Here is a 13,765-nt window from a genome sequence, read left to right as displayed (position 1 = left end):
ATTAAGGCAAAAAATACACATTTTAAAATAAAAAGGATGCTCATAGACAATCGTTTACTTTTAATTGGCCCAAAATACTCCGCATCCAGTTGACAAACATAAAGTTTGACGTTTGTTTGACATCTTGATCGAAGTGACGTGTAAAGTGTATTCGTCGGCGCCCCACAGTTTTCTAATAACCCACAAGAAAAAGCTCAAAATGAGCTCTTTCAAACGCGACAAGAAAGAAGAAGAAGATGGCAGCGGAAACCCATATCAGAACCTCGATAAAACCATCGTGCTACAAGAATCCCGATACTTCAACGAGAGTTCGGTCCATCCGCGAAAATGCACGCATATTTTGTCGAAAATACTATTCCTACTCAATCAGGGAGAGAAATTGACTACCCAAGAAGCTACCGATGCGTTTTTCGCGACCACCAAGTTGTTCCAATCTAAAGATGTGATGCTGAGGCGTATGGTATACTTATGTATAAAGGAATTGAGCAGTATGGCTCAGGATGTCATCATAGTGACATCTTCGCTGACTAAAGACATGACTGGGAAGGAGGATTTGTACAGGGCGGCGGCTATAAGAGCCCTGTGCAGTATTACGGACAGTACGATGCTGCAAGCCATCGAGAGATACATGAAGCAGGCTATTGTTGATAAGAATCCGGCAGTGAGCTCAGCGGCTCTGGTGTCTGCACTGCATCTGTCGTCGAGCGCGCCCGATCTCGTGCGCCGATGGGCCAATGAAGCTCAGGTAAGTTAATACTGCTTAAATGTAATACTTTGTTTCAACTATCACTTTCACCAAAAGTTTTCTTCCTTAATTTTCTATATAGAAACATCTTACACCCTGTCACATTATCAGATGAAACTAGGGTTAAGCACTAGTAAGTAAAAATGCTGACCATTAACCCCTATGGGGTAACTAGGCCTCATGTACAACTAACTACCTAGTTACCTATAGCAAAGACATATGTAACTCCGTATAAGATGAATAAAGTCTAAGGAAAAAACGTGCCTCGGAAGTCAAGAAAAAGTCATTCTCGGACAGATGGCGCATACACCTTTGGCCCATCCTCGGCTAGATGGCGGTGACAACACCGTTTCATATTTAACAATTTTAACACATATGTATCAGTGAATGAACATGGGTCAAAATGATATAAAAATAATAAAATCATTTATCCATATATATTAATTTTTTGATAGTTTTATACGTTTTCATTTTGAGTTTAGGTCGTGTGTCGATAGATGGCAGTAAATTTACTGTGACTACAAAATTTACTATGACAGGACCCCTCTATACTATCTATTCTCTTTGCCTATAGTATAAACAACATTATTTGCGGTATTTGACGTCTGTCACTCACAACAGCAATACTACGTAAAATGTCTTGCACATCGAAATCACAAAGGAAAACAACTGCACTGCGAACATTTACGTTCTACATCTTTTTTTTTTAATTTTAGGGTTGGCCGGACACCACCGCTATGAATCGGTAGTCGTCTAAGTAAATTGATATGAATATTTCATTTTAGGTTGCAACAAAGCATTATTAAATTTATTATATTTACTTTAAAATTATTTCTTACAGCTTATTTTATTTAGCTTTATTTAAATCTCAAATAAAAATTCATTATATGTCACAATTCGATACCTCAGTCTTCGTGCCATCCGATTGTAATTGCTTGCTGTGACAATCGATTTGCGTTTGTTCAGCTTTGGCTTTGTATTTTTAGGATTATTTTTTGTAAATACTGTGGCAACACCAAAGTCACGGTTCGAATTTAAATATTGCTCTGTCACAAGCTGTCAGAGCCAGTATGTCATGAAACGAATACCAGTTCGCATCGCCTTTCGCTATTCTCGTTAATTTTCTCGCAATTTGTTAAAAGCACTACTGCCAATCTCTAGACTCTTTAAAATCAGTGCTGTGTAGCCGAAGGACGCCGTGCCCATCTGTGCAGTGGAGAATCCTAGGTCTAAGTTGGCCGACTGAAGGTAACGGTTCTGAGCTTACCTCTAGCTGGCGACAAGGGCAGCCCGGACCACCACCAACAGTCCACAACGGAGACCAACGGTTCAACCCACAACCACCGGATTGCAAAGGTAACTTCGTCTCACACTATTTCGCACTTAAATTGAATTTCATAGGTTAATTCTAGCATACAACAACTTTCTTGCTCAACCAGCCCCTAAACTTATCCCCTATCGTCCCCTCTTTACAGTCCACTCTTTCGTCAGTGAACATTTTGGTCTTCGAGCCGCATAATTTGAAAAGTGACCTTTGGTTTTTCGTTTGTCGTTGTCTGTTGCTTATTCAAATTCGTTTCGTCATATCATCTGTTTAATTCTAAATTTAGGGTAGACTTATAAAAAAAGTCGTGGGTAAGCAAGAAAGTTGGTGGTCGTGTAGTAGTGCTTTTACTAAACCATTCGTTCATTCGTGGTTAATACTGCTGGCAACATCTTCATAGTTGTCAAGTGTCGACGACAGCTGTCAGTGTCACTCGTGTCAGTCAGTACTTAGCCAACGTTATTTTGCAAATAGTTTTGTGTTTATTTTCGTCGTTTTAGTGTGATTAATTGCATTTAAAACAATATGAGTGTACATGGTGATAGTGATACAGAGCCCGCGACTGTAGATATGTTCCGGGTCGCGCGCGGGTATGCTATTTTTAGATTAGAGAACATTGAAAGTTCGGACTTAAAAGGTTATGATGAATCGGACATAAAGGATTTAGAAAAAGACTTTCACAATGCTCAGTTAAGGATTTTACGTCCGCTGAAACCTGAAAGACGTGTGGAAGAGTACGAAGTTACGAGGGAATTTGAAAGTAAGTTGAAATCAGTGAAATGTAGGTTAAGACAAATGGCTAAGAGTGAGATAAGTGATAAGTCGGATGTGAAGCCTTTAACGCTTGAAAATAATTTAGCCAAGCTTCCTAAAATAGCGATTAAGCCGTTTGATGGAAAATTGGAAGGCTGGGTGTCTTTCAAAGAGCTTTATGACTCCCTCATACATAGTCGGAGCACAATTAGTGATGTTGAGAAATTACATTACCTATTGTCAAGCGTTCAGGGTTCCGCATATGATTTAATTAAAAGTTTTCCTCTGTCAGGTGACAATTATAGCAGTGCATATGAGACGCTGTCCAATTATTATGATAGGAAGAGGCAAATTGCTGTAATGTATTATGAAAAACTGCTAAATTGTGAGCCAGTCAAGAACAAAACAGATTTGGAACGGGTTTATAGAACTTTCAATGAAAATTTAAATATTTTGTCAAAATTTAACCTCCCCGATAAAAACTTTATGTTGTACTATTTGCTATGGGCAAAGTTAGATGTCGCTACCCGGGAAGCATTTGAATTACAACTCACTTCTAATACTGAGGTTCCAAAGTTTGACGAGTTGAAAAGTTTTATTGAAAAGCGGAGCAGGGCTTTGGAAAACTCAAGTATTAGTGTTAGGCCTCAATCTCAGAATGTTAAACCGTTGACTAAAAACAAAACGGCCTGGTCGTTTTGACTCCGTCAACACCGAGCTGTGTTTGTTGTTCGGGTCAACATAGTCTCGACAAATGTAACAAATTTCTGAATCTCAATAATGATGGCCGGTTTAATCTAGTTAAGGAGAAGGGTTTGTGTATTTTATGCTTCTCGAATGCACATAGGGTGAAAACTTGTCGGGCTTCTCGCTGTAGTGTGTGTCATCGTTCACACCATAACTTATTGCATTTTACTAAGAATGTTGAAGCACCCACGGTCACAGAGACTGCTACTGCACCACCTAGCAATAGCATGAGCAGTACTAGCAGTAGTAGTAGTAACACGGTTCTAACTGCTATGTCAGGAGATAATACAATCTTTTTTGCTACTGCCAAGATGTTGATTCGGGACAGTTCTGGTGTCTTCCGCCCAGTGCGTGCACTTCTGGATGGTGCTAGTGCATGCAACCTTATATCGAAATCTTGTGCTGAAATGCTAGGGTTTGAGATTTCTGGCCAACACACTGTGTTTGGCATCGGTAACTCGCCTAATCAAACATTTGGCTCACTTTCATGTGAGATCAAGCCAATGGGTAATAAACCCTCTTCGCTGAGTACTAAACTCGAAGCTTTCGTTTTGTCGCCGGTATGTGCTGACCAACCTCCACAACCTGTCGATTCGTCGGGTTGGTCACACACCAAAAATTTATCGCTGGCTGATCCTGATTTTGCCCGTCCGGCGCCGGTGGACTTGTTGCTTAACGCACAGGTCTTCGTTTCGTCGTTGTTGCCCGGTATACGGCGCGGGGAGCCTGGACAGCCTACTCTGTTGAAAACCATCTATGGATGGGTCGTAATGGGTGAGTGTGATGAGAGTCAGCTCACATCATGCGCTTTCGTATCGTCTCGCAACAATAATAAACATTGTTTTTTCGTGTCGAGTCCTTCGCAAATTTTGTCGCTCGACGATTCTATAAAAAAATTTTGGGAATTAGAAAACGTTAGTTCTCCGACTAAACCTTTCGTATCTGAGGAGGACCAACGCTGCGAAGACTATTTTCGTGGAAAATACTATCGCAATGAAGAAGGCAGGTTCGTAGTTCCATTACCATTTGTCGACCCCACGAACAAACCTACCTTCCTCAATTCGCGCGAAATCGCTCTCAAGCGGTTCACGTCGTTGGAACGCAAATTGAATTCCAACCCCGAGTTTAAAAGGGCGTATGTGGAATTCATGAATGACTATGAGTCTCGAGGTCACTTGGAGGAAGTGGAACCTCCTTCAACAAGTGAAGGCCACTTCTATTACATACCTCACCATGGTATTCTGCGTGACTCCGTCACCACTCCTCTTCGCGTAGTTTTCGACGCAAGCGCTACGGACGCCAACGAGACGTCCTTAAACGCTACTCTTCTCGCTGGGCCCAAGCTTCAGACCAACATCTTCGATCTGCTCACACGCTTTCGCTGGCATGCCGTCGTCTTCACAGGTGACGTGAAACAGATGTACAGGCAGATTCTGGTTCCTGAAGAGGACGCTGAATTTCAGCGCATCTTGTGGCGGCCCTCTGCTGTCGGTCCTGTGCGCGACTATCGTCTTAAAACGGTCACTTACGGGGTTTCTGCTGCGCCATTCCAGGCTCTTCGTACAATGGCTCAACTTGCCAGTGATTCTGCAGCCAGCTACCCAGGTGGTTCAACCGTACTCGCTCGTGACATCTACGTCGACGACGTCGTCACCGGAGCGGATTCTGTCGAGCAGGCGCGTTCGCTTCAGGCGGAACTTACGAAAATACTGTCGTCGGGGGGTTTTCATCTCAGGAAGTGGACCTCCAATAGTAGTGAGTTCCTGGAGAGCCTACCGTCTTCCGATCTATACTCGGAAGACTTTAAACATTTCGAAGAAATGACTGACATTTCTCTAAAGATATTGGGCTTGCTATGGCAACCTCAATCTGACTCCTTTCGTTTTCGTGTAGCATCTACACCTAATGGTCGGTGCACGAAGCGCACCATTCTGTCGGAGATAGCTAGAATCTTCGATCCATTGGGTTTCCTCTCGCCTGTAACATTTCTCGCCAAGTATCTGATGCAGTTGCTTTGGGTTTCGGGCGTTTCCTGGGATGGAGATGTCCCGGAAAGCATCAGGCTGGAATGGCAGGAATTCAAAACTCAACTCTCGTCGCTGAGTGCTGTAGCTGTGCCTCGCCGTTTAGTCGGGGAATTCGACGTGCTACATGTCCACGGATTTTGTGACGCATCAGAACGTGGCTTCTGTGCCGTAATCTATTGCCGTACAGTGACTGGGGAGGGCGACGTTGACGTCAAGCTAGTGTGTGCGAAGTCCAAGGTCGCGCCGTTACGCAAATTGTCAGTGCCGCGTCTCGAATTGCTTGCAGCGGTTCTGTTGTCGGACTTGATGGCTTCGGTCGTGGAGGCTTTGAAGCCCTTCCACTCGGTAGATAGAATCTACGCATGGTCGGACTCAAGTGTGACGTTAACCTGGATCAAGTCGTGTCCATCCAGGTGGAAAACATTCGTGGCCAACCGTGTGAGTCATATCCAAGACGTCATTCCGCCCGACTCCTGGCATCATGTCAGAACCACTGACAATCCAGCTGACTGCGGATCGCGTGGTTTGCTTCCCCAAGACTTGGTCAACCAAACTTGCTGGTGGAGCGGGCCTGATTGGCTCAGGCACCCCACTGAGAGCTGGCCTAAGTCAGTGCTGACGCCAGATAGGGATGTTCTTCACGACGAACAAAGGATTACGGTCCTTGTAGTGTCCAATGACAACGCACTAGTTGACAATCTATTAGAGAAGTTCTCGTCGCTAGGAACACTTCAACGCGTCTTAGCGTATTGTCGCCGCTTTGCGAACAACGCGAAGAACCAAAAGACGACTGGAAAGCTGTTACGCGGACCTTTGACACCTCTCGAAGTAAAACAGTCACTGATGATTCTCGTGCGCTTCGTGCAACAGCGCAGCTTTGCTCAGGAAATCGAAAAGATTTCCAACAAGCTTTCGAATTCTCTTCCCAAAGCGTTTAGAAAATTGTCCCCATTCATAGACGAAGCGGGTCTCTTAAGGGTGGGCGGTCGCCTGTCGCGAGCTTCTCTCGACTTCGACGTGAAGCATCCGTTGCTTCTACCTCGCGACAATCGTCTGACCTTCCTTCTTATAGACGAATATCATAGACGGTTCATGCATCCAGGCATCCAAACGCTTCACAACCTGTTGTCACAGCATTTTTGGATCATGTGTCCAAAACGGGCTATCTACGCAGTGGTATCGAAATGTATGAAGTGCTTTCGGGTGCGGCCACTGGGTGCCCCTGCGCCATTCATGGGGGACCTGCCGTCCTATCGAATATCCCAGCTCAAGGCTTTCTCGAGCGCAGCGGTCGATTTTGGCGGGCCTTTCGACATCGCACTCGGTCGCGGACGCGGTAACAAGACGTACAAGGGCTATATTTGCGTCTTTGTCTGTACCGCAACAAAGGCCATTCATACTGAGCTCGTCACCGAGTTGTCTTCGGATGCTTATCTCGCCGCACTTCGGCGTTTCGTCGCTCGTCGTGGTCGGTGCAGCAGGTTAGTGTCTGACCAAGGCAAAAATTTTGTCGGTGCGAACAACATCCTGCAACGTCTAGTGAAGGATGCTGCCGCACACCATTCAATTAACTTTGAATTCAACCCGCCGGGTAGCCCACATTTCTCAGGGCTCGCTGAAGCTGGAATCAAGGCCGTGAAAACACACTTGTCGCGTGTTGTCGGGAACCAAAGGTTGACGTATGAGGAATTCTCGACGATTTTAACCCAAGTCGAGGCTTTGCTCAACTCAAGGCCCCTCACTCCTCTTAGCACCGACCCCAACGACCTGACGGCTCTGACTCCCGGTCATTTCCTCACCACGGAGCCCCTGTCGGTCGTGCCTGAGGAAGACCTATCAGACGTTCGTGTTAGCCCTCTCCAACGCTGGAAGCTGCTTCAGAAGATGCACCAGGACTTCTGGAACAAATGGTCGAAGGAGTATATGCATACTCTCCAGCAGCGGATGAAGTGGCACGATAGGCAGCCCAACGTCCAAATTGGTGCACTAGTGCTCGTTGTGAACGAGCAGACGAGCCCAATGAAATGGCCCCTGGGTCGCATCATCGACACACACCCCGGATCCGACGGGATCTGTCGTGTGGTTACTGTGCGCACGGCCACAGGGTTGTACAAACGGCCTGTGGTCAAACTGTGCCCACTGCCTGCGTAGTCGCTTTAGAGCGCTACCTTCGTGTTGTCCATTTTTTCGTTCTAGTCTTAATATTATCGCACTTACCTTACTTTATTGTTTCCTTTTCGCTTAGTCAAAATACAATGCATTTTGGTGGGCGGAATGTTCAGCTTTGGCTTTGTATTTTTAGGATTATTTTTTGTAAATACTGTGGCAACACCAAAGTCACGGTTCGAATTTAAATATTGCTCTGTCACAAGCTGTCAGAGCCAGTATGTCATGAAACGAATACCAGTTCGCATCGCCTTTCGCTATTCTCGTTAATTTTCTCGCAATTTGTTAAAAGCACTACTGCCAATCTCTAGACTCTTTAAAATCAGTGCTGTGTAGCCGAAGGACGCCGTGCCCATCTGTGCAGTGGAGAATCCTAGGTCTAAGTTGGCCGACTGAAGGTAACGGTTCTGAGCTTACCTCTAGCTGGCGACAAGGGCAGCCCGGACCACCACCAACAGTCCACAACGGAGACCAACGGTTCAACCCACAACCACCGGATTGCAAAGGTAACTTCGTCTCACACTATTTCGCACTTAAATTGAATTTCATAGGTTAATTCTAGCATACAACAACTTTCTTGCTCAACCAGCCCCTAAACTTATCCCCTATCGTCCCCTCTTTACAGTCCACTCTTTCGTCAGTGAACAGCGTTAGTTACATCTCTATATACGTCAGTCATAATGTGTCAAATACCGCAAATAATGTTGTTTATACTATATTAACTTTTTTACTGCCTTATATTGGCAATTAAAATGAGACTTTTCTTTGTACTACCAGCTAAATAAATACAGTTAATTGGTGTATGAAGGCAGAACAGTTATCCCTACTCGGCACGAAGTTATAGGGCTGCCATCTCTAAATTCACCACACCCCGACAAAGACTTAAAAAAGCCCAGATATTTGGCGTAAATCGCATTTAAATTCAATAAGGTGTTTCCTCACATATAAAAAGTGTTTTCCCCCGGACACTTTTTGAAAACCCCCCCAGACGGCCTCCAAACTAGTAGTCTAAGAGCTAGCAACGGAAATAGGTATGCAATTTATAGAGACCTCTAGTTAGTGTGCCATACTATCATTATTTGTTAATCCGGGCGCCTGGCAGCTGTTCAGCGGTGGGTGTGAGAGTGGATGGGCAACAAAGGGGTTGTAAAATCAATTGAACGTGTACAATTTATAGAGCTCTTTGGTGTGATATAATAGCTAATTATGTATTTAATTCAAATAGAAGACATATACGACTATGCGTAAATTGCTTTACGCATAGTCGTATATTATGTCTTCTACTTTTTCTTAACACTTACCTAGGCGTAATTGAACAGAGTAATATTATTATTTATTCTGTGACAGAGTACAAAAAGTAGAAGACATATAGGACTATGCGTAAAGCAATTGTGAGTCAGGTGCAATTTGCTCGTGGTCTTCATGCAGGCGGTCAAGTGGTTTGTGTACTTTCATCACCTGGCACTACTTTTCCCCCAAATAAAACGCCTGACATTGTTATATTTTAATTAAATACATAATTAGCTATGATATCACACCAAACACAGAGCTCTATAAATTGCAGACCTTCAATTGATTTGGCAGCTCTAGCCGTGTCCATAATAGTTTGTGTCTGTCGCTTATTGATTTATAGGTTACTTTTTACCTTTCCAGGAAGCCATCAGCTCCGACAACGCCATGGTGTCGTACCACGCGCTCGGCGTCGTCGCGGGCTCGCGCAGGAACGACAAGCTCTCCACCGTCAAGTTGGTCACCCGTCTCGCTCGTGCCCCTCTGAAGTCCCCTTACGCCCTCTGCCTACTCATCCGCCTTGCCGCCCAGTTGGTTGAAGATGACGAATCAGACGCTTCACAACCTTACATCGAGTTTATCGAGTGCTGTCTTAGACATAAGTCGGAAATGGTCATTTACGAGGCTGCCCATGCAATTGTTAACCTAAGGAAAACCGCTAGGGACCTAGCCCCGGCTGTATCAGTCTTGCAACTCTTCTGCGGCTCTTCTAAAGCTTCTTTAAGGCTGGCTGGTGCTAGAACTTTAGCCAGACTTACCGCTAAACACCCTACAGCAGTCGCTGCCTGTGCGGTTGATTTGGAGAACTTGATTTCGGATCCGAATCGCTCTGTAGCTACTCTAGCGGTTACAACTTTGCTAGCTACCGGTGCTGAGAGTTCGGTAGATAGATTGATGAAGCAGATCTCTAGTTTTGTATCGGAGATATCTGATGAATTTAAAATCGTTGTCGTCCGAGCTATAAGACGACTTTGCACTAAGTTCCCAAGGAAACATCAGTCACTTGCAGCGTTTCTGGCTGGCATGTTGAGAGATGAAGGAGGCTTGGAATACAAGGCGGCTATAGCGGATGCTATTATAGCTCTGGTCGAAGAAAACCCAGATGCAAAGGAAACAGGTCTAGCGCATCTCTGTGAGTTCATCGAAGATTGCGAGCACACGGCTTTGGCTGTCCGTATCTTGCATTTGCTCGGTCGTGAAGGTCCAAAATCGCGTCAACCTTCGCGTTACATACGCTTTATTTACAATAGAGTTATTCTTGAATCCGGGCCGGTGAGGGCAGCTGCTGTGTCAGCTGTAGCTCAATTCGGAGCTCAAAGACCAGAGTTACTTCCCAATATAAGGGTATTATTGTCTAGGTGTCAAATGGATGACGATGACGAAGTACGTGACAGAGCTATATATTACTCCGCGATTTTGGACACTGGTGATCAGCAACTTATCAACGATTATATCGTGAACGTGCCCAAGCCAAACCCGGTACTGCTTGAGCGTGCGTTGCGCGATCATTTGGCTACCCGCCCTGAAGAACCTTTTGACATCATGGCCGTGCCTACAGAGGAAGAGCCGAAGGAAAGTAAGGAGGCTGTCGTTGAAATTGAAGTCCGTAAACCTGTGCCTGTATCTATTGAGGAGTTGTACTCTGAGCAGCTCTCGAAACTGCCAGGAATTGAGCGTCTCGGTCCAATCTTTAAGACAGTTCCTCCATTCGACTTAACAGAAGCTGAAACTGAGTACAGAGTCCGCCTCCTTAAACATATCTTCGCCAGGCATGTTATTCTACAATTCGAGTGTGTCAATACCTTAAACGATCAGCTTTTAGAGCACGTTCACGTGCGTCTGGAAACGCCACCAGAATACGAGGTAAAATCCATAGTACCGTGTCAAAAGCTTGAATACGACAAGCCTGGAAGCGTTTTTCTCATCTTAGAATTCCCAAGCGCTTTCATAGACAGCTTGGGACTGTTTGGAGCGACTTTGGAGTTCACGGTTCGGGATTGCGACCCGACTACAGGTGTCCCTGACTCCCACGAAGGATACGCTGACTCTTACCCGTTAGAGGAGTTCGGTATAGGTTGCAGCGATCAGATCCGAGCGCGCCCAGCCACAGATGATTGGGAACAAATTTGGGACAGAGCTGCAAACGCCCCTGAAGCCAGCGACACATTTGGTCTGTCACAGAACAATATAAACGACGCCGTATCTGCTGTGTGTGAACATCTAGGGCTCCCTAAGGCTTCAGTCTCAGGGGATGCGGTAAAGGAGATTAGGGCGCAGGGTATATTTAGGGGAGGGGCGCCTGTGTTGGTCAGGGGCAAGTTGGTTGCAGGAGGGGAGACTGTTACTATGAAGCTTGCGGCGCGGTCGCCGAGGGAGGATGTAGCTCAGCTGTTACTGGCTGCCATTTAGATTAAATGTTAAGAATTGCCTGAATGCACATTAGATGTCATTTTCATCAATAACAGAGGAAATTGCCACAAAATGTATGTCTGGTAACTACTACCCTTAGAGGATATAACATATAACCAAACGGAGACGCCTTGTTTGTAATTTTCGGTACAAAACAGTCTGCCGATTTTTGCGGGGGAGGGGCACGTCAACTGTATACGTAACGTAAAAAATAACCATGTCAGATAAACGTCAGTCCATACAATGTGCCATTGGCCGCCTATTTTCGACAGAGGGGAACGTCTGTTAATGGCTACTCCGTTTGGTTATATCCTCTAAGACTGTACATAGGTCAAAGATTCAAGTTCCTTTGATTGCGGTTAATGAGAATCGTTTATCGTACCTACATACATAACTAGAACTCCACCATACTATTAAGGGCCATTTTATTTATTATTTGGATGTTTTATGTTATTTCTACTCAGAATCACGAGCTCTTTCGTTTGGAGAAAACAAAGTGTCCCAAGATTTTTATTTCCATAACGTTGCTATTTTTCATAGGCTTTGTATGGCGGTAACGGTATGGAAATTTTGACTTTAAGTAAAGTGACCCATATGTAGCATAAAAATTACACCGCTATTATTTTTCTGAATGTGCGTTCTTTATATATTAAACAGCAAATTACTACTAGTAAGAGAATTTAAAAATTAGTATTATTTTAATTTTTAACAAGCAGAAACGTCTGCGAACGATGCTATTAAGCTTAGAATAAATTTAAAAGTGGAAAAATTACTGTCTTGGGTGAGACTTGAACTCACGGCCTCTGGATCGATAATCCAGCTGCAGCTGTTTTAAATATATTCTAAGCTTAATTAGTATTATGTTTTGAAAATGAGTTAAATTTCTGTATACTTAATTTTGATTATGTTAAAATTTTCTGTCCACCGGCCGGAAAGCGTGAACTTTCGGCCCGCTGCGCTAAACAGACACTTTCCGGCTCCGTGGCGCAGAAAAATAGTATACACACGGGTGCCCCTTAATGCGCCTAACATTAATTGTCATAATATGAATTCGCATAACAGATTTGGCATAAAATAATTATTCATAACATTGAACAGGCATAATAATAAAAAAGCATACCACTTATTACGCATAATAATGACTCCGCATAATTTATATATGCATAACATTATTAACTATAACTTTAACTGTCATAAAATGAATTAGCATAATTTTATAAAGCGAGCGTATTAGATGAATCAGGGCAAAACCAACTTAACCAACTCGGTTAGGTTAGGTTCAGAAGGCCTTAGCCTTCGATGTTAGGTTTTTTTTTATAACAGCCCGGTAATCGATATATTCACATCCTGATTAACTCCTCAGAGCTATTAAATAAATAAAATAATATATATAATTAAAATTACATTTGTCAGTACCTCTAACTGATAAATAGAACCTATACCTATAAATCGGTTATGCAAAGTAACGTTATGCTTATTACATTTATCCTAAGTGATCGTTATGACAATATACGTTATGCGCATTAGCATTATGCGTACTCAGTTATGCGATTTAAAAGTTATGCGTAATCTATGTTCTGCCAATTTGAATTAGGAGTATTACGTTATGCGAATTAATATAGACCCTATACACACACCTCGGCCAGTAAACAAGCCTCACTCGTTTGTCGACTTCGGCTTCGCCTCGGCTGTTATCGGCTTCGCTCTGACAATTACAATTACTTTACTGCTCTAGGTAGGTATGTAATAAGGTTGATTCATGAAAGCTGGCACGAATCACATGAACGGAATGAACGAAACTCTCATTATCCGAGTGACACATGTATCGGTATGCAGTCAGAGCCACCATTTTTTGTATTTTTTATGTGTTGTTAATGTGATACACACATAGATCTCTTCATTCATTCATTTCAGTCGCGCCAGCTCTTGTGAATCAATATTGAAACATAGTATCTTTCTAAATTTTAAATTAATATGTGTTTCATAGAGAATGCATTAAAAAGTATCATCAGCAAAAATAAGCATTTACTAAAGCAATCAAATTGTTTTCTTATAATTTTATTATATGTATTATTCTGCATTCCAGAATGCCTAGCAAACTATGTATTAATATATTTCGTAATCTTAAAAATATTTACAATAAATAAAACAATTTATGATTAAACGATTTTTTATTTATAATCAACTTTGAAAATAGTACAAAAAAAAAACATTAAACATATCGAGTTTCACAGAAATCGAAGATCTATATCAGATATATGTCACAGTCAAAAAATGCTTAGACTAAAGTTGTGCTAAATAATG

The 13,765-nt window shown here is 43.3% G+C and overlaps 1 protein-coding gene across 1 annotated transcript; it reads left to right on the top strand.

The window, feature by feature from the left end:
* Window positions 1-128: 128 nt before the first annotated feature.
* Window positions 129-12,294, top strand: LOC134803889 (coatomer subunit gamma). The gene is made up of 2 exons (XM_063776712.1): window positions 129-745; window positions 9,416-12,294. Exons 1-2 carry the CDS (start codon window positions 200-202, stop codon window positions 11,459-11,461), a joined length of 2,592 nt encoding a protein of 863 aa, XP_063632782.1. The 5' UTR covers window positions 129-199; the 3' UTR covers window positions 11,462-12,294.
* The last annotated feature ends 1,471 nt before the right edge of the window (window positions 12,295-13,765 follow it).

This window comes from Cydia splendana, chromosome 27, assembly GCF_910591565.1.
Source record: "Cydia splendana chromosome 27, ilCydSple1.2, whole genome shotgun sequence".
Classification (NCBI taxonomy): Eukaryota; Metazoa; Arthropoda; class Insecta; order Lepidoptera; family Tortricidae; genus Cydia; species Cydia splendana.
This window is presented reverse-complemented; position numbering and strand designations above follow the sequence as displayed.

Coding starts and splice junctions, on each gene's coding strand:
- LOC134803889 (XM_063776712.1), top strand. CDS start 200: ATGAGCTCTTTCAAACGCGACAAGAAAGAAGAAGAAGATGGCAGCGGA. Junction 746..9,415: donor GATGGGCCAATGAAGCTCAG/GTAAGTTAATAC, acceptor TTACCTTTCCAG/GAAGCCATCAGCTCCGACAA.